Source organism: Mesoplodon mirus (assembly GCF_964341445.2).
Source record: "Mesoplodon mirus genome assembly, chromosome: 17".
Lineage (NCBI taxonomy): Eukaryota > Metazoa > Chordata > Mammalia > Artiodactyla > Ziphiidae > Mesoplodon > Mesoplodon mirus.
Window position 1 is genome coordinate 1,266,998 of NC_138993.1, and position 20,760 is coordinate 1,287,757.

The 20,760-nt window shown below is 41.2% G+C and overlaps 1 protein-coding gene across 1 annotated transcript in view; it reads right to left on the reverse strand.

Moving 5' to 3' along the window:
* XPO4 (exportin 4) overlaps positions 1-20,760 on the reverse strand; it is a 109,944-nt gene that overhangs the window by 49,712 nt on the left and 39,472 nt on the right. The window contains exons 7-10 of the mRNA XM_082602027.1: positions 6,570-6,682; positions 3,447-3,527; positions 2,128-2,285; positions 1,722-1,896 (exon numbers count right to left, since the gene is read on the reverse strand). Coding sequence (XP_082458153.1) covers positions 1,722-1,896; positions 2,128-2,285; positions 3,447-3,527; positions 6,570-6,682 — 527 coding nt within the window. The remainder of the gene's footprint in view (positions 1-1,721; positions 1,897-2,127; positions 2,286-3,446; positions 3,528-6,569; positions 6,683-20,760) is intronic.

Consider the following 20,760-nt stretch of genomic DNA (forward strand, 5'->3'; position numbering starts at 1 on the left):
CTTCTAGGTCAAACCTCAGCAGAAAAATTGTTTTCCAAGTTGTTAGTCCCCTAGGCAAAATAAATAAATTCTAAACCTCAAATCTGCAAGCCAAGAATGTTACAAATCTTCCAGCAATTCCTCTAGAAGCATCCTTAACCCACAAACAAACTATAATAAAAGGCAGCTGTGTTTCTAAACATGTGATCAACGTGCCATTTAACCAAGGGGGAGGGGGTGGGGGAAAGGGGGATGTTACGTGAAACCCGATTCAGAATTTGTAATCATTTGAAAAGAGTTTGAGTACAGCTTAAATACTTGAAATTTCCCTATGTTTCCATGCTTAGTACATAATTTTTCTCCCTAGAAATTCAGACCTCACATGGAGGCCCGTAAACTTCTATTCCTCCATGACCGACACTTTCCAACACATAAATAACTTCCTGGCCTGGCTCCTTTCCTGTCAAACCACTGGGGCGCCCACCGTTGTGAACAGTCACTCCCGAGGTCTTCATGCTCTGACACCTCTGAAGGGGCGCAAATCACTCCCACGCATGTTGCCAAACCCCCAACAAAACCACCGCTCTGACTGAACATGAAATTCTATCAGAGGTCTACAAATATTCTTTTTACCCTTACAATCTTTGAAAAGAATCTGCATTTCATTAAAAAAAATTAGTTTCAACAATTTAATAACTACTTGGTAGGGAAAAAATCAATTACTTCCCAAGATTAACATATTTATTCCCAGTAACTGTTACAAACACAGCTGTGTTGTCAAGGAGCTTAGTACGAGTCTTTCCAAATTAAATATAAGATGTGGAAGATAAGCATTTAAGAATCTGTACCAAAAAACATCTTTACTACAGTAATTGGTCTTAATTTTAATGCAAATTAAAATTTACCAAGATATATTATTAAAACCATAAAAAACACCAAAAAAAATTAATCAAAATAAGCAGGGTTACAATTATTTGAACCAAATTATATTTACATAATTTCCAGATAAGCCCAAGATTTTTAAATTCTCATAAAACACTTAAAATTATACACAATCACAACCATACCATAAAGTTCCTAGCGCCCCTTGAACTTAAAGAGTTTATTATTAAAATGGCTTTCAACATAGTTTTTAATAAAAACATTCCATTCCATTTCCTACTTTCAGGTACTAAGTTATCTCAACTTAAAATCTTGAGACCAGGGGCTTCCCTGGTGGCACAGCGGTTAAGGATCCACCTGCCAATGCAGGGGACTCAGGGTCGAGCCCTGGTCCAAGAGGATCCCACATGCTGCAGAGCAAATAAGCCCGTGTGCCACAACTACTGAGCCTGAGCTCTAGAGCCCTCAAGCCACAACTACTGAGTCCGTGCGCCTAGAGCCCGTGCTCCTCAACAAGAGAAGCCACCGCAATGAGAAGCCCGCGCACCGCGACACAGAGTAGCCCCCGCTCGCCGCAACTAGAGAAAGCCTGCGCGCAGCAACTAAGACCCAACGCAGCCAAAAATAAAAAATAAATAAATAAATAAATAAATAAAATCTTGAGACAAATAAAATTTAGTCTACTAAAGTGATTTTCCACAAATTTTTAAAAAGTCATGTTCCCACGCACAGATTGCCAAATGATTTGCACATATAAACAAACACGCACTCCTTTAAAACAATCAGTGGCCACGAGACACGCTTCAGAGGCACAGCAGGTCCCCCTGCGAGACCGCGCGGGTTCAGTCGGGGCCACTCACCACCTCCTCCAGTGCAGCACTGCGCCCGAAAGAGCACGTGAGGTGTGTCAGGCAGCTCACAAAGGACGAGAAGAGCTCGCTTGGAATGGCGGTTAAGACGTTGCGAGGGAACACGGTTATCAGGTTGCTGATGATGCTGGAGATGCCCACAGCTTCAGAATCTTCTATCTCAATTCTACAACCCAAGGCATGAGCATCAGCGTTAAGTGGAACAGAGGTAACTCGTTTCCACACATGCACCCATTCATTTTCAAAGGCACGTCTCTGTGAACTCATTTCAACGGACACATACAACTCTACTCTAAAATATAAAAGCAGGGGGGATCGCTAGTCTCTTTTTTCCTCCACTGTTAATCATGAAGAAGAACGGAAGCTCCTTTTTGGTTCTAAGGCCCAGGATACCTACCCATTGATGGTATTCAGTAAGCCCTCAATGAAGTGCGCGAGATAATCCACTTGGGACCCTTCGTCGGGGAAGATGGGTCCGTGAAGAGAAGCTAACTGGGCGAGGCACTGCAGGGAGTCTTGTGCCATGTCGGAATCTTCTCTGATTTTTCGATGTACCTGTTAGAAAGAATCGCTAATCCATAAACATAAATTCTTCTTTTGTAAGGGTCACGTGTCTATCACGCCAAATGAGGTGAGAGAAAAATTCACTGTAGCTGAGCATTTCTAGAAAACTAATTCCCGAGTTAAACTAAATTTGAAAATTGTCCCTCAGTCCATTTTATGTTATAGGCCATGATTTTAAACATACCAATTAATTGTCAGTGGAGAGCTACCTACATTTTGAAAACTGAACTGTCTCCGGCGTGTTATGACAAAGAGAGAAACAGATGCCGGCCAGTCAGACATACAGCTTCTTCTAAAAACAGCAGCAACGACAGTCATCTGTATTATGCTAACTATGCCTCGCTGCAGCTTCTTACTAAAGTTAGCAAAGTTCGGGCAAGAGCATATAGATGCTGCTTCGCTGGAAGCAGGCAGTTACACACTCGCAAAACCAACATGCCCCTCAATCCCTAGAAATTCACTCATTCAAACAATATATTAACATGGTCTTTCATCAACTCTGATATTGCCTACAATTTATTTGAATCTCATTTTATCCTATATCAGTGCTATTAATAAATTTTCTAAATGTTTAAATTTTACTTAAATTATATTTAAATTCACTTTAAACCTCACGTGGAATTTATTTCAATACTGCAATACTGAAGTGAAACACCTGGCATACAGTGTTCTGATGAAGGAAACACTCCCAAAATATTGCTCCCTAATTTTACAGTGTCATTAATATTCTCAGACTTACATAATTAAAACAGACAAGGAAAATATTTTTAGCAGAGAAATCACAGGTTAATTGTTATCTTAATCCACCACATTTACTGTGGCCACTTTCTACTTTCCACAAGGATTTGACTTTTCCAGCCCCTTTCCCTACACAAATCTCTGTGCTTTCTGAGTGTCACACAATTTAAACAGTTATTCTCTACCTGTGTCAGGTTATTTCACTCTGACTCTGCAAATCATTTATAAATTACTTGAAGTTAGGATGCTTCCCAACTATTCACTGGTACAGTGCGGGGACACAGTGAATACTCATAAACCCTTAATTCACTGGTTGATTCCATTAATCTTTAATTCCTGAACTTCTTAAGGTTCTAAGAAATTTAAAATATTAAAAACTCACTGTTAAGTTACAAAGATAATTTATCTACTGACATGCTGAAAGGGGTTTAGAAAAGGGGTTGTCAAACCACAGCCCACAGGCCAGACCTGGCCTCCTGCCTGCTTTTGTGTGGCCTGTGAGGTAAGAATGGTTTTTACCTTTTTATGTGGTTGAGAAAAACAAAACCAAAGAATAATATTTCAAGACATGTGAAAATTATACAAAATTCACGTTTTAACAGCCATCAGTGAAGTTTTGCTGTAACTTCTTGTACTGGGAGGGCAGAGCTGAGGCTGCCCCAGAGAACTAATGACCTGCAAAGCCTAATATTCTACCCAGCCAATCCCTGGTCTAGAACAACACAAGTGTTTTTCAAAATACATTCTAAGTTTTATATATAGTAAATTTAAAGCACAATCACAAATCCATATATCCATTCTATTCAAGAACTTCTGAACACAGCTTATTCTGAAGTTCCTTATCTGAAAACTGTAACTACATTTCTGTCACCGTGTTTTTTTAACCTTATCAACATTTAAACATGACAGAGACAACGCAACCTGGGACCACAGAGGGCTGCTTCTCCACCCACACAGCCAAATGGTTGCTCGATCCTGGTCCAGACATGAGGAAGCAAAAGAAACAGCCAACATGGATTATGTAATTAAATAAAATGAAAATAAGAAACTGTCCTCAGAGCCTGACTTTACTGGGCATACTTATGCTTCCTAAAATATGAACCACATAAAACATAAATCAATGGTTGATTCTTATGTAACATGGTAGATTCTTGCTCTTCTTCCATTACAAAAGAATTCTACCATATCTGAACTATGTTACACAAATTAAAACCTGAATTCACCACCTGAATAGGGAAAAGCAGACGGATAAAGAAAAGCAAAGTCTAGCGGAAGACCCAGGGAGGTGACTGGAGAAGCAAGACAAGAAATACGGACAAGAAATAAAGAGAAGTACGCTAGTAAGACGCTGAGTTCTATGGGAACACACTGAATCCAAGACGACTTTGGGCATCCGAGTTAAAGAGCCCAGCGCGACGATTACGAGGCTCTGGGACACAGGAGCAGCCTGTGCTGAATACAGACGAGGAGTCCTTGGCGCACAAGTGGCGCTCGGTGAGCTACGAGTGGGAAAAGACGCCCAAGGAACACGCGCACAGTCAGCAAAGCTGAGAACTGAGGTAGGGACACCAGTATTTATCCAACGAGCAGAGTAAGGAGAGTCCATAAATGAGACCAGGGAGAATATGTCACAAAGGAAAAACTAAGGAGAGTGGTTTCTCCAACACCTAATGGAAAAAAGAAAACTGGAGAAGCCTGTCAACTTGCAGGGCGCAGAAGGCCATCTAAGGTCTCCTGAACCCAGACGGGTCACATCTGGGCCTCGAGGCCACGACATAGTACACGTAAGTGCAGTGATTCAAATCTAGAGAAAAAGTCACATGCAGTGGAAAACTGCTTCAAATAGGCAATGAATTCACATAATTGAAGATAAACTTAAAAAAAAAAACCTGAATGAAATAAAAAGATTAGTCACTGACGTTTTTCTAACAAGTAACAAAATTAAAATTGTTCATAAAGTGCATACATGAAAGTAATAGGCCACAAACACAAAACTGTTAAAATCACAAGGTGAAAGGGGTTAACTTTCAGCTGCAGAAGTTATCTGCATGTGGAGGCTCCCAGCTGACAGGAGCAGCTGTCTACTGCGTCCAGACAGCTGTTCAGACAGGGGAGCTGTTTCCAGCACTGCCAGGAAGTTTTTCACCTTTTCAAAAACTGCTGGAACGGTATCCAATTTCAGTCAAATGAATAACACAGAGAACTGAACTTGGATACACATCAAAACAATTTCTGCCAGAGGCAGGCAACAAAATGTTAAAATGTAGTTACAATATCTTTGATACTGATAACGTTTCTAGCCATCATTTCTCGGATTTAAAGAAGAAAATGCAAGGTAATACTCCGTCTGAACATTTCTATAGAAAAATATTTTTTATGTACACCTAGGGGTGAAATTTGTAAGGCCAGTGAATAGTACCTTTAAAACACATGAAAAGGTAAACTATAATTAATGGTTAGGATTTAGCAAAATAGCTTTCTTTTTTCTTTTTAATTGGTCTTTATTTGGACTTTTGCCCCAGTCATTATACCTAACGAACTTGTATGCTTTCCCTACATCTGCAAACCTGTATCCAAAACACACACACACACACACACACACACACACACACACGTATTTTCCATATTTTCTCCAGCTTTTGACTATTACATTGGGGGCCCTCTTGGGCAAACATGGGAGCACATTCCTAACTTCTTGATATTTAGTAAACAATAAACAGGACCACTGAAAGTTACAGCTGAAAGAAACTGTGATTCAGTAACACTAACTAACCCATGGCTGCTAATCAGTACGCAAAAAGTGTACTGCTCTAGAATAGCACTTCTCAAAGTGTGGCCCAGGGATTCCGAAAGGTTCCTGACACCCTGTCAGGTTGTCTGTAAGGTCAAAACTACTCTCATAACGCCACTAAGGCAGTGTTTGCCTTTTCCACTCCTACCGTCACACACCCATGCTCTACGTGACTGTAACACTGCAGCTGAGCAAGCGCAGCAGCAGGTGAGAGGGCCTGGCTCTTCTGTGACGCCAGACACTGGAGAGGTCTGCAAAAAGGTCAACAATGCCACTCTTCTCACTAAACTTTTTGTCTGCTTGTTTTAAAAAACATAGCTATTTGTTCACTGAAATGTTATTTATGTTAATATGTAGTGGTTTGGTATTGCTATTTTTAAGTGAATTAACAAATTATTTTTTAAAGTTCTCAGTTTGAATTTTTAACATGGTAAACACTAATAGCTATGACCCACATAACAAAAGCCCTTCGGGGTCCTCGATGATTTTTAAGAGTGTAAAGAGGTCCTGAGACCAAAAAGCTTGAGCTCTACGACGTTAAACCCTTCATAATTATATAACATTTTAATAAACCAGCAAAAACATTTCTATATAATCTTTGTTTAAGCAAATATACTGATCAGGAGAGAAGGCTTTGGAGGAGAAAAGCAATCTGTCTTGATTTACCTAAAAAAAATACAAAAGCACGCATTCTTCCCGTGGCACTTTTCTGTGGCTTCCCTGTGGCGAGGGAGGGTAGGACTTACGGTAAAGAAAAGCTCCATGACCCTGCTGTCCAGAAGGGCCTCCCGCCAGGACTCCGTGGGCTTCAGAAGCACATTTTGCGAGGACTCAAACATGGCTATATAATGTCTGCCCAGTTAGCTGGGGTCAAGGTCAACCACAATAACATTCCGACTTTGTCTAAAATGTAAGTATATCCTAAATATAACGGAGCCATCCAGAAAGAATGTAATGGAAACAGTTTAAGCCTCTTCACATATGCTACATAATTCATGCCTGAAGCTAAGGAATAAAAGGCATTAAGTGCTGGAAAAAAGAATGCTAGAGGAATGTAGCTAACAGTTTCATCATAATTATATGTCATGCTGCAGGGGTACATAACGTCTGAGCGCAGGTGATCTGAGCGGTGGCTACAGGAGGAGAAACACTAACACAAAACAGATGCCAAAACACACGCAAGAAAAGAACCAATTTCTACATGTTGATCCCATCATGTCCCCCAACATCTTACAGCAGCTAAAACCACTTATACAAAATGTGAGCCTCATACAGTCTGCTTGGAAAAATAGCATTTTCCCAAAAGAAATACACTTACTGGGAAACAAAAAAGAACAGGAAGAGCAAATATACATCCTACTGAAGAAGAAGAACTTCCAAACATCAGAGTATCCGACTCCACACAAAGACAATGATCACTTTACATAAAACTCTATCCCAGGCTAAAAAGCAATGCTTATGATATTCAGGTGTTCACCATCGAGCTGCTTCAAACAGAACACCGTCTGTACCACACAGAGAGTAACCATACAATACACCTGCAGGCGTTTGTGAACACAACTCCGTCAGGGACACAGACACGGTAACTGAGGTTTCAGGAAAGGAGAAAGCCCTCTGGGCACAGACGGTGTTATGCCCCTTCCATGCTCATCAAATGCCCAACAGAAATACATCAGCTAGACCAGGGGTCCCCAATCCCCAGGCCGAGGACCAGCATCGGCCCCGCGGCCTGTTAGGAAACGGGCCACACGGCGGGCGAGCAAGTGAAGCTTCATCTGCGGCTCCCCAACACCCCCCACCCCCCCACCCCCACCCCCCATCACCTCCCCACCCCGCCATCGCTCGCATCACCGTCTGAAACACGCCCCCCGCCCCGCCTGTGGAAAAACCGTCTTCCATGAAACCGGTCCCCAGTGCCAAAAAGGTTGGGGACCCCTGAGCTAGACCATTCTCATCACCCAATGAGAAATTTCAGCAAGTTATCCAAACTATGGTTTGCAAAAATTAGATATAAGTTCAAATTCTACATGTTCATTAAAGCCCAAATCATTAACAGAGAAACTTACAGGCAATGCTATGGAAATTTTTTAAAAAGATTTTTGTCTAACCCTCTTTTAAAATATCTAATATTATTTTGTGTCTGAAGAGCAAGAAGGGGCACCGAGAGTTCTTTCAGAACAGGAGCCATCGCTTGTTCCTAAACAATCCCTCCAGAAACGTTCCGTGACTGCACTTAACTGCTGAAGACAAGTGAAACTCAAACCAGGTTCGTTTAAATCTCACTTTTCTCTTCCTCTCTCTGCCCCCTTGTGGAGGGCAGGGAGAACTGGGGCCAAAAGGAAGGAGCGGCCGGACTCTGCAACAGCAGCAGCGTGGGGCCTCCTGACCCGGAGCCACCGCTGTGTCCGTAGCTTCTAGAACGACTTCATCTTCTCGCGAGGCACCTAGCTGGTGCGAGACTGTTAGTAATGGGCTCTCACCCAGAAGAGAACACAACAGCTAAACACTAGGTCTTTCCATGTGTTGTCTAAAAGCGGGGTCTTGATTATCCTTTAGAGAAACAAACTGAAATGGTGGTGGGTGAAATTATCTGATGTCTGGGATGTGCTTCACAATAATGTGGGGGTGGAAGAGCAGAGAGGAAATAAAACTTACAGCTGGTGAAGCTGGGTATTCTATTTTTGTGCTCCTTTGGAATTTTCCACAGTAAAAGTTGGGGCATAAAACAAGGAGGCTCAAGCACATGAAATAAAGCACCTGAGAGTAAGGCAATAAAGTTTGTGTACTTCATAAAAAATATTCCACTTCTTTTCCAGGTTAATTCCCTTAACTTTCAATGTCCTATTTTTTCAATTAAAAGGCAGTTTTTTGGTATATAAATTGTTCAGTAATGAAAAGTATTTATAAAATACTTACATTGAGTTCTACGTTGAACAAAGATGCACAAATTATGACAATCTAGTTACATTTTTTAAGGAGTCGCAATCTGACATTAAAATGGTAAGAAACTGTTGATCTGTCAGACACCCAAATCTCACAAACAAAATATGTGTATAACCACTGAACACTTTCCATGAGGAAAATAACAGAATGTCTTAATACTTGATCTGCTCACTGTCGGTGTCATGATTTTACTTTTACCTTAGGTGGGGTGTGTGACAGAGTCACTGGACCGTAATAAAATGGTCAGGCCACCTGTCCTGGGTCTCGTTCACACAGCCACCTGGGCAGAGCAAATGCACGCAGCCCTCAGGTGAAGAGCAGCGGAGGCCCCTCGGAGGCCCAACACAGAGGAGGGGGGCTGGGGGCGGAAGCAAAGAGTAGTGTTTATGGACTTTGCTAGTCTTGGAAATGTGGAAAAGCTCATTTCAAGTGAGTGAAGAGTCCTGAAACTGACCAAGCCTGCCAGTTACAAAACAACGAGGGGGTCGTCCAGGTCCTTTAGCAAGTGAGAGTTGATTAACGTCAAAGATTAATAAATACTACAAAAGGAAAGGAGACCTAGACCAAGATCTCTTTCCTATCTTTCATTCAATTACAAAATGCGGACACTCCATACATACTTGTAGATATCAGTTACCTATATTAAGAGGAAACAGAAGGATGTAAGTTTGAGAGAAGCCTTTTTTCCAGCTATGAGATGGAATTAAATCAATTGCTCACCTGAACATCAGGTGCAAAATAATCCTCAAATCTTTTATTTATTTTTTTTAATCCTGATGTTAGCTTCTCTTGATCTTGGTCGGTTTTAAACACACTGTTCCCAGTGCCCAGTCTGTATGGTCAAATGTTCTTAAAAAGCCAACAACCAGCATGGTTTTAGAACTGTCATTCCTTACATGTTGCCCACAGCACAAGGAGACCTGAGACTTTAATATCTGACACAATCATAAAATACTTTTCTCCAATAATTATTGTAAAGTTCCATGTGAGTTTTGTTTTTAACTCCAAACCTGGAAACGATCTTTACCTCTGGCATGACATTTGCCTCCTATTAAGAAAGCTCACTGGCAGTGCTCCTGGCAAAGAGGCCACACTGACTGTTCTTTGAAGAGTTACCCTGCAGCACTGCAGACTAACCCACCTTCCCTTTTACCAGCCGGCCAAGCACTGCCACCCGGTACCAGTTGTGCATAAGAAGAATGAACACATGCTCCAGTGTGTACAGTGAGACACAACCGTACGACTTAGTTATAAATAATCTCTCTCTCTCTCTACGAAAAGAACATGTAATTATCTTCAAAAGCATTTTAATACAAACTTAACAAAAAAACAGCAAAAAGAACAGAACAGTAATGAATGGAACAAATTTTTAAGAACAGTGCTATTCGAACAAGAAATACACGTTGTAGTCAGCACACTGGACTGTGAATCTGCTGAAGGCGCTGTCTGTAAAGAGGAGGGAATAAGGGCCCTTCTGTGTTGCCTGAAATACTGTTATTAAGAAGGCGCATGCACTACTTTTCAATTAAAAAGCTAGTTAGAAGCTTATCACAGTGTGAACAGACTTTCACATGCAGATCTGGACCGTTTCTGCACATTCAATTCAACTTTTAATTTGGTATTACCAATTATTTCTGTATCTATGTATAAGTGACCCCCAAAACACCACTTCTCCCCAGATAATTCTTAACGTAGAATCCTTTAAAAACAGCAAGAAGACCATCACTGAAATCCTCTTAAGACGACATTGTTTAAAACGATTTAAAATGTAAATAAAGCAGCACTTCCTCCTTCTTCCTTAGTTTTGCGTCTTCCTTTATTCCTTCTCTCCTCAAAAATCTTTACTTTTTTCAAGTTCTCGTTTAATAACCTATAATTCTCTCCAAGCCTAGACTATCATATACAAATGTTAATCATGTTTCTCTTTTCCTGATATCCAAAAATAACTTTTCCCAAAAAATTGTTATACAAAGCAATAGTCTCTAACAGTTTTAATAAAACAGCAGGTTCCTATTTAAAAGTTGCAAAAGTTTCCGTTTACAGAACTACTTTAACATCCATGTCAAACTATCAACATTATATTGCTTTATTTTTTATCCAAATATATTACCAATAAAAGAGAAGTCTGACAATGAAGTGATTATTTACTAATTGATCATTTATTATATGCTTGTCAGATTTTAGGAGACATATGAGGCACACCAGATTGATACCATTAAATAGCAATCATTTACCAAAATTCAAATCAGATTTTAAACCAAGAATTTTCTGGGGCTATGGCTTTACATATTTTTCTAAAATAAATACTAAACTCAGGTAATTTATATTTTGTATCAGAATCATTCATTTGGGGATCAAATAAAATTCAACCCACATGACAGTCACAGAGAGCTGCTTTCAGCCTTTAATAATCCTATGTCTTTTTAAAAATCTGTCATCACATCAACGTCACTTCACCTTCCCATGTTTTCACCAACTTCGAGAACCAGGAGCTACCATACAAAGACTCTCCTGTCACTGGACACCGTACAAGCCCGTCTGCGAGAAAGGCTGCAATTCTGAAGTCTGAAAACCCAGCCTGTCTTCTGAGCTCTGTAGCTCTCAGTCCCCTGGATATCAGTCACAGCTGGAAGTCAACTCAACCTCGCACACACACACTGAAGACTTAACTCTCTGTCTCCTGGCCCTTCTCCCACGGCCATCCTACCGAGCTCTAAAGCTCTCTGCTGGGGAAGCTCACCCGCTCCTGAGAAACCAGAGGCACAGACACGCAGCACCTGCCCTGCCCTGGACACGCCGGCCAGCGCCACACACACCCGAGGAGCCAGGAGGACAGAGCTCAGCCGCAGCGGCCACGACTGCCACTGGATAAACCCACAAAGTCTTCTGTCTCAACCACACAGTGTGACCTGTAAGTGCATGCTCTTAACAGAAGGGGGGAGGTCACCTCTGAAACACACCGGGCCTTCCACATGCAAATGAGGTCCAGTCCATCTATGAACACCTTCTGTATGGGGATCATCTTGTGGTGGTGCCCGACAGTAACACAACAAACGAGGCACACAACAGCTACAAATTACCCTCAGGCAAACATGGACAGTCTGAAAATCTCCACTGCCTATTCTTATAAGAACTTCACAATACAGGAAGATTCTGTAGCAACAATGGACATTTTACAAAAGGAATACTTTAATTTCCCCATCTTCCCATATTCTTTTTATCCCACCTCATTAGTAAAACAAAATTTCAGAAGCAAGGGGAAGCCCAGCTTTTCTTGTTATATATTTAATCTCTGTCACTACTCATTTTTCTAACAACAAAAGCTGCTATTTCTGGCACAGCACGGAACCACTGAGCCCGGTCTCACACAGCACTTAGTCCAAGTAACCAAAGTCCTTTGAAATAAAGGAGAACTGACCTCACCTGAATGTTTTCCAAAGCCTTGCCTCCAAATAGTAACGTTGGCTTTACTGGAAATCCTAATTTAGGTGAAAGCTTCTGTGTGCCGTTACTATTTTATGATCTAGTTGGCTTTCCCCAAGAGCTTGAGTTGAAAAAATTTTTACCAAAACCAAATCAGATACACAAAAATAGAATACCAATAAAAGGCAGTGTAACCAAACTAAAAAAAGAATTATTACTGAAGCCAACATACCAAACATACCTGCCAAGCATTCTTATTACAAAATGATATTGTCATTTATGATTAGCATTGCCAAAACCCCTAAGCATTTATGGACGCTAGGTGAGCTAATGGCTAAACAATATGAGCAGCGTAAACAAACATCCAAGAACTGAGACACTACTTCTGAATCACCTTGCCTCAATAACTAAAACATACATATTTGTCCGGCATCTGTTACTACACGCTAGATACTGCACGGTGGGGACAACACAGTGGACAAAACACGGCCTGTGCTTTCCTGAGCTTCCAGACAAGCAGTAAACAGGTACTGCTCCAGCAAGCTAACAAAAGGAAAATTACAATTGAGAAGTGGGCCAAATGGGAGAGAAGTGGGCCAAATGGGAGAGAAGTGTGTATAACATGCATATCGGGAGCTGCAGCAGGGGCTTCCCTGGTGGCGCAGTGGTTAAGAATCTGCCTGCCAATGCAGGGGACACGGGTTCGAGCCCTGGTCCAGGAAGATCCCACGTGCCGTGGAGCAACTGGGTCCCTGCGCCACAACTACTGAGCCTGTGCTCTAGAGCCCGCGAGCCACAACTACTGAGCCCACGACCCACAACTACTGAAGCCCACGCGCCTACAGCCCGTGCTCCACAACAAGAGAAGCCACCGCAATGAGAAGCCTGTGCACCACAACCAAGAGTAGCCCCTGTTCGCCGCAACTAGAGAAAGCCCACACGCAGCAACAAAGACCCAATGCAGCCAAAAATGTAAATTAAAAAAAAAAAAGCCACATCAAAAGAAACCTGACCTGGTCTGGAGTGAATGACGGAGGCACAACTAGGAGACAAGAGAAAAGTCCACCTGCAAAGGTGCCAGGGCAGAAGGAAGCTTGGCCTGTGGGGGCAGCACCAACAGAAAGAGGACGAAGAGAGCTCGGAGAGAAGGGTAGAGACCAGATCATCCAGAACCCTAGCGCCCACTTGTAAATGGGGTGGTGGTGTAACAGAGGATCCTAGGACTAGGGTACTTTCTTTAGACAATAATAATCTAAAACAGAATGAAAAGCAGGTGGAGTTCATCTCAGATCGTTCAAGACAGTAAGACCAGGGCAGAATGGCCAAAGCAATTAGCTCACTGGGCCAGGAGATGATTTTAACACCTGCCAAAGCCCAGGAGCTACAGACTTTGCACCAGGCCTGGAGTGGAGGATGCTTTCCTAAATCACCTTCTACATGTATAAAACCTACATGTAGGGCCTCCCTGATGGCGCAGTGGTTGAGAGTCCGCCTGCCGATGCAGGGGACATGGGTTCGTGCCCCGGTCCAGGAAGATCCCACATGCCGCGGAGCGGCTGGGCCCGTGAGCCATGGCCGCTGAGCCTGCGCGTCCGGAGCCTGTGTTCCGCAACGGGAGAGGCCACAGCAGTGAGAGGCCCGCACACCGCCAAAAAAAAAAAAAAAAAAAAAAAAAAAACCTACATGTAATAATCCTTTAAGAAAAATAATGGTTTGCAGGGACTTCCCTGGCAGTCCAGTGGTTAAGACCCCACGCTCCCAATGCATGGAGCACGGGTTCCATCCCTGGTGGGGGAACTAAGATCCCACATGCTGCATGGCACTGCCCCCACCCCCAAAAAAAGGTTTGCAGAAGACATATACACAGAAAATCCAAAAAAATACTATTTGAACTAATAAACAAGTTCAGCAAAGTTACATGGTACAAGATCAATATACAAAAATTTGTTTTTCTATACACTGCTATGAACACAAAAATAATTGTAAAATCAACTCCATTTATAATTGAATCAAAAAATAAAATACTCAGAATAAATTTAACAGAAGAAGTTCAAACTTCTACTCTGAAAACTATAAAACAGTGTTGAAAGAAACTAAAGATCTAAAAAAATGGAAAGACATCCCATGTTCATGCATTGGAAAACTTAATATTTTGCCATTTGTTAACATGTCAGTTCTCCTCAAAATCATCTACAGATTCAACATAATCCCTATCAAAATCCCAGCTGCCTTTTTTGCAGAAATTGATAAACTGATCCTAAACTTCAAATGGATATGAAAGAGACAGAGAGAAGACTAAATAATCTTGAAATACTGTCACACTTACAGCCAGGTGATTTTATACAAGGGGGCCAAAACAATTCGACTGGAAAAAAAAAAACCTTTTTCAACAAATGATGCAGGAACAACAGGATCCTGTTATACCTTATATCTCCACAAAACATAAAACAGATATAGACCTACCGTATGAAAGACCTACATAAAATTCTCAGAAGAAAATATAGGACTAAATCTTTGTGACCTTAAGGACAAGAACAAAGTCAGAGAACTGACACAACTCAACTTACTACAAATCTACAATAACCAAGACAGTATGGTATTGGAGAAAGAATAAATAGATCAATGGCACAGAATACAGAAACCAGAAATAGACCTACATACATGAAGTCAAATGATCTTTAACAAAGGAGTAAACTGCAATGGAGCAATAAAAAGTCTTCAACAAATGGTACTTAACTACTGGACATCCACATACAAAAAAAAAAAAAGAATCAAGATACGGATAGACCTTACGCCTTTCACAAAAATCAACTCAAACTGGATCATAGACCTAAATGTAAAATGTGTAACTGTAAGGGAATTCCCTGGCAGTCCAGTGGTTACGACTCCATGATTCCAATGCAGGGGGTGCGGGTTTGACCCCTGGTCGGGGAACTAAGATCCCACATGACACACAGTGTGGTCAAAAAAACAAAAACAAAACCAAAAACTTGTAAAATTCCTAAAATATAACATAGGAGAAAATCTAGATGACCTTGGGTTTGGCAATGACTTTTTAGCAAAATAACAAGGCATGATCCATGAAAGAAAGAATTGATAAGCTGGACCTCACTAAAATTAAACACCTCTGCTCTGTGAAAGACACTGTCAAGAGACTAAGACAATAAGCCACAGACTGGGAGGAAATATTTACAAAAGACATCTCTGATAAAAGACTATTATCCAACATATAAAAAGAACTCTTAAAATTTAACAATAAGAAAACAAACCATCTGGTTAAAAATGGAGCCAGGTCCTTAACAGACACCTCACCAAAGAAGACATACAGGTGTCAAATAAGCACGTGAAAGGATGTTCAACATCACATGGTCTTTAGGGAAATGCAAAGTAAAACAATGAGATACCACTCCACCCCTATGAGAAGGGTCCAAATCCGGAACACCGACAGCACCGAACGCTGCTGAGGGTGTGCAGCAGCAGGAGCGCTCACTCACTGCCGGTGGGAACGCAGACTCTGGTGCAGCCACTTCCGAGGACGGCGTGACAGTTTCTTACCAAACATACCCCCCACCAAACAATCCAGCAATTGCACTCCTTGGAATTTACCAAAAGGAGCTGAAATTTTATATCCACACAAAAACCTGCACACACATGTTTATTCATAACTGCCAAAACTTGGAAGCAACCCAGCTGTCCTTCATTGGTGGAATGGCTGAGTCCACTGTCATCCAGACAGTGGAATATTAATCAGCGACATAAAGAAATCAGCTATCAGCCATGGAGGAGCGTGGAAGAACCTTAACTGCATGTGACTCAGGGAAAGCCCATCTGAAAAGGCTACACACTGTATGATCCCAACCATATGGCGTTCTGGAAAAGGCACAACTGTGGAGACAGTGAACAGATCAGCAGGTCCCTAGCGTACGGGAAGAGGAAGGGGTGAACAGGTGGATCACAAAGGACTTGCAGGGCAGTGAAACTACTCTATGTGAGACTGTAATGTGGATACATGTCATTGTACATTTGTCCAAACCTACAGAACACCAAGAGTGACCCCTAATATAAACTACGGACTTTGGGGACAATGATGTGTCAATACAGGTTCTTCCATTATAAAAAAAAAAGCCCCCCTCTGGTAGGGTGCTGATGACGGGAAGACCATGCACATGTTGGGGAGAGGGCACACGGGAACTTTCTGTACCTCCTGCTCAAGAGTGCTATGGACCGAAAACTGCTCTAAAAAATAAAAGTCTATTTTAAAAAATCTTCGTGACCTTGGATTATGCAAAGCCACCTTAAATATATCAAAAGCAACAAAAGAAAAAATAGATAAATCGGACATCAACAAAATTAAAAATTTCTATGTTTCAAAGGACATCATCAAGAAAGTAAAAAGGCAACCCACCAAATGGGAGAAAATATGTGAAAATCATACATCCGCTAAAGAATTTGTGTTATATATTCAGAGTTCACAAAGAACTCTTACAACTCATAAACCTTTTTTTTAAAGATTTTATTTCATGTGGACCATTTTTATTTATTTATTTAAATTTTAATTTTATTTATTTATTTTTGGCTGCATTGGGTCCTCGTTGCTGCGCACAGGCTTTCTCTAGTTGCGGCAAGCGGGGGCTACTCTTCGTTGCAGTGCACAGGCTTCTCGTTGCGGTGGCTTCTCTTGCTGCAGAGCACGGGCTCTAGGCACGCGGGCTCAACTGTTGTGGTTCACGGGCTCTAGAGCGCAGGCTTCAGTAGTTGTGGGCCACAGGCTTAGTAGCTTTGCAGCATGTGGGATCTTCCGGGACCAGGGCTCGAACCCGTGTCCCCTGCACTGGCAGGTGAATTCTTAACCACTGTGCCACCAGGGAAGCCCCTGATGTGGACCATTTTTAAAGTCTTTACTGAATTTGTTACAACATTGCTTCTGTTTTATGTTTTGGTTTTTTTTGCTGCAAGGCACGTGGGACCTTAGCTCCCCTACCAGGGATCAAACCCGCATCCCCTACACTGGAAGGCAAAGTCTTAACCACTAAACCACCAGGGAAGTCCCACAACTCATAAATCTTAAAAAGACGAATAACCCACAAATGATGTTAGGGCAACGAAGTTGCAGTCAGTCACCACCCACCACCACACTCTCTCCAGTGCTTCCTACTCCACCAGACTCTTCTTCCTCCTTCTCATCAACAGTCAGTGATCTGCTAGGATAACTGGATATCCACATGCAACAGAATCAAGTTGCATCATTATTTCTCATGATATACAGAAATTAACTCAAATGGATCAAAGACCTCAATATAAGAGGCTATATGTAAGAAGTCAGTCTTAGAAAAAAACACTGGCATAAGCCTTCATGGCCTTGGATCAGGCAATGGTTTCTGAGACAGGACAAGAGAAAAAAAGACATAAATTAAATATCATAAAAATTAAAACCTTCTGTGCTTCGAAGTTCACCATAAAAAAGTAAAAATAGGGACTTGCCTGGTGGCGCAGTGGTTAAGAATCTGCCTGCCAATGAAGGTGACACGGGTTCGAGCCCTGTTCTGGGAAGATCCCACATGCCGCAGAGCAACTAATTCCGTGCGCCACAGCTGCTGAGCCTGCGCTCTAGAGCCCGTGAGCCACAACTACTGAGCCGGCGTGCCGCAACTACTGAAGCCCGGCACCTGGAGCCCATGCTCCGCAACAAGAGAAGCCACTGCAATGAGAAGCCTGCACATCTCAACGAAGACCCAATGCAGCCATCCATAAATGAATAAATGAATGAATGAATGAATAACTAACTAACTAACTAACTAAATAAATAAATGTTTTAAAAAAGGTAAAAATACAACTCACAGAAAGGGAGGACATATTTGAAAATCATTTATCTGCTAAGGGACTTTTATCCGAAGATATAAAAAATTGTTACAACTCGGGATTCCCTGGTGGCGCAGTGGTTGAGAGTCCACCTGCCGATGCAGGGGACACAGGTTCGTGCCCTGGTCCAGGAAGATCCCACATGCCACGGAGCGGCTAGGCCCGTGAGCCATGGCCACTGAGCATGTGTGTCCGGAGCCTGTGCTCCGCAACGGGAGAGGCCACAACAGTGAGAGGCCCGCGTACCGCAAAAAAAGAAAAAAAATTGTTACAACTCAATTTTAAAGAGACAACCCAATTTAAAAATGGACAAAGGATATGAATAAACATTTCTTCAAAGAAGATACACAAATGGCCCATAACCACAAAAAATATGTTTGATACATTAACTATGAGGGTAATGCAAATCAAAATCACAATGAGATACCACTCCATACGAAATAAGACACTTATAAACAAAAACCAGATAACAAGTGTTGAATAGGATGTGGAGAAACTGGAACCCTCATATAATGCTACTGGGACTGTAAAATGGTACAGCCACCTTGGAAAACAGCTTGGCAGTTCCTCAAAAGGTTAAACAATGAGTTTCCTTATGATCCAGCAATTCCACTCCTAGGTATACCCAAGAGGAATGAAAATATTAAGTCCACACAAAAACTTGTACTACACACGAATGTTCATAGCAGCATTATTCATAATAGCCAAAAAGTTGAAACAATCTAACTGTCAATCAACTAATCAATGAATAAATAAAAATATGGTATATCCTTACAACAGAATATTATGTGGCAATAAAAAGGAATGAAGTGCTGATGCATGCTACAATATGAATGAATCTTGAAAACATCAGGCTAAATGAAAGGCAGTCACAAAAGACCATATATGATATGACTCGATTTACATGAAATGTCCAGCATAGAGACAGAAAGGAGAAGAGTAAGTGTCATGGGCTGGTGAATTTGGGGGAAACAGGGAATGACCACTAACAGATACAAGGGCTTCTTTTTGGGGGTGATGAAAATGTTCTAATGTTAATGACAGTCGTGCTGTACAAGTCTATGATCACACAAAGAACCACTGAATTGTATCCTTTAAATGGGCAGATGGTTTGGTATGTGAAATACATCTCAATAAAGCTGTTCTAGAAAATAGCCAATTATCACTGCAACAGACACTACCTGAGCACAAGCACAGACAAAGTGGGTCCCTGCAGATATTTTCTTTAAGGGAGCTCAGTGTTTAAATTTCTTAACATTTAAAAGAAAACTTTTAAATAATTAGAGTGAACTCTTCATAGAACATCTAAAATAAGTCACTCATTCCTAAAACTTTAAACCCAGGTTGTTTCAGTTAAAACTCAGAACAGTGGGACAAACCAAAAGGACACAGAAGTCAGCTGACAAGGGCCAGACCTGGCACAATTTGGGCAGCAAAATACACAATGACAGCAACAGATTACAATCCATTCTGAAGAAGAAGAATCCCTGAGTCAATACTGATATAAATGAATAAACCAATGAAGAAAGGAAACCTCTTCCTTATGGCAGAAAGCTGCAAATAAGCACAAAAGGAGATGATGGGATCAGAAAAATCACCAATGTGCAATGACCATACTAACTGTTTCAGGCCAGGAGTACCAAGGGATGCTAGAACTAATGGTTGAAATTTTAGGAGGAACAGGATATTTATATAAAGTACACCACCACAAACCATTTATTAATTACAAAAAGAAACAGCAACTTTACACTGGAAAAACCTGGCACACACCACCTTAACCAAGAGAGCAAAGAGAACCCCCCCCACCCTGCAAATGGGGCAAACTGGATCACACTCCTCCTGACATAAGGGAACCACTACTCAGTAGTCCTACGAAAATGAGTAACCCGAAACTATCAGGAGGGAACATCCAGCAGACCTGAGGGGCACTTTTTTAAAGTAATTGATCCATACACATCAAATATGTCAAATTCATGAAAGACAAAGAAAAGCTGAGGAGCTTTCCAGATCAAAGATGACTTAGGACAACTACATACAAAGTACTGAAAACAGTTATAAAAGGTATTAGTGAGACAACTGACAAAATTTGAATATGGACTGCAGATTAGATAATAACAATGTGTCAACATTAAATTCTTGGTTTTGAAAATCATACTAGAGTTTTGTAAGACATTCTCCTATAAGAACCGCAGTGCAATTTGAGAATTCTTGATCACAAGAAAACAAACAGTGAAGTACTCAGAGGTATATGGGTATAATGTCTGCAAGTACTCTCAAATGATTCAGAAGAAATGTGTTTAAATATACACATACTGTCATACAAACACACGTACACGTGTGTGTGTGTGTGTGTGTGTGTGTAATGAGAGACAGAGACAGGAAGAATAAGAAATGGGACAAAATGTTAACAGCTGGTGAATCTTGGTAAAGGGCATATGGCAATTCTTTCAACTACCCTTGTAGTATTTCCTGCATGCTTAAAATTACTTCAAAATAAAAAGATACAAAAGAGATTGCAGATTACAAAAATTATGAATAGGAATTGATACTGGTAATTTAACACAGACTCATTTAACGTACCATTCTAAATGATCAAATAGATGTGATACAAAACACACAACATATTTTTTACAAGGTCTACTTGCTATTCTGTCTGTCCTAAAAGACAAATCTTATTTTAAAAAGACATCAACTCAATATATTAATTAAGTT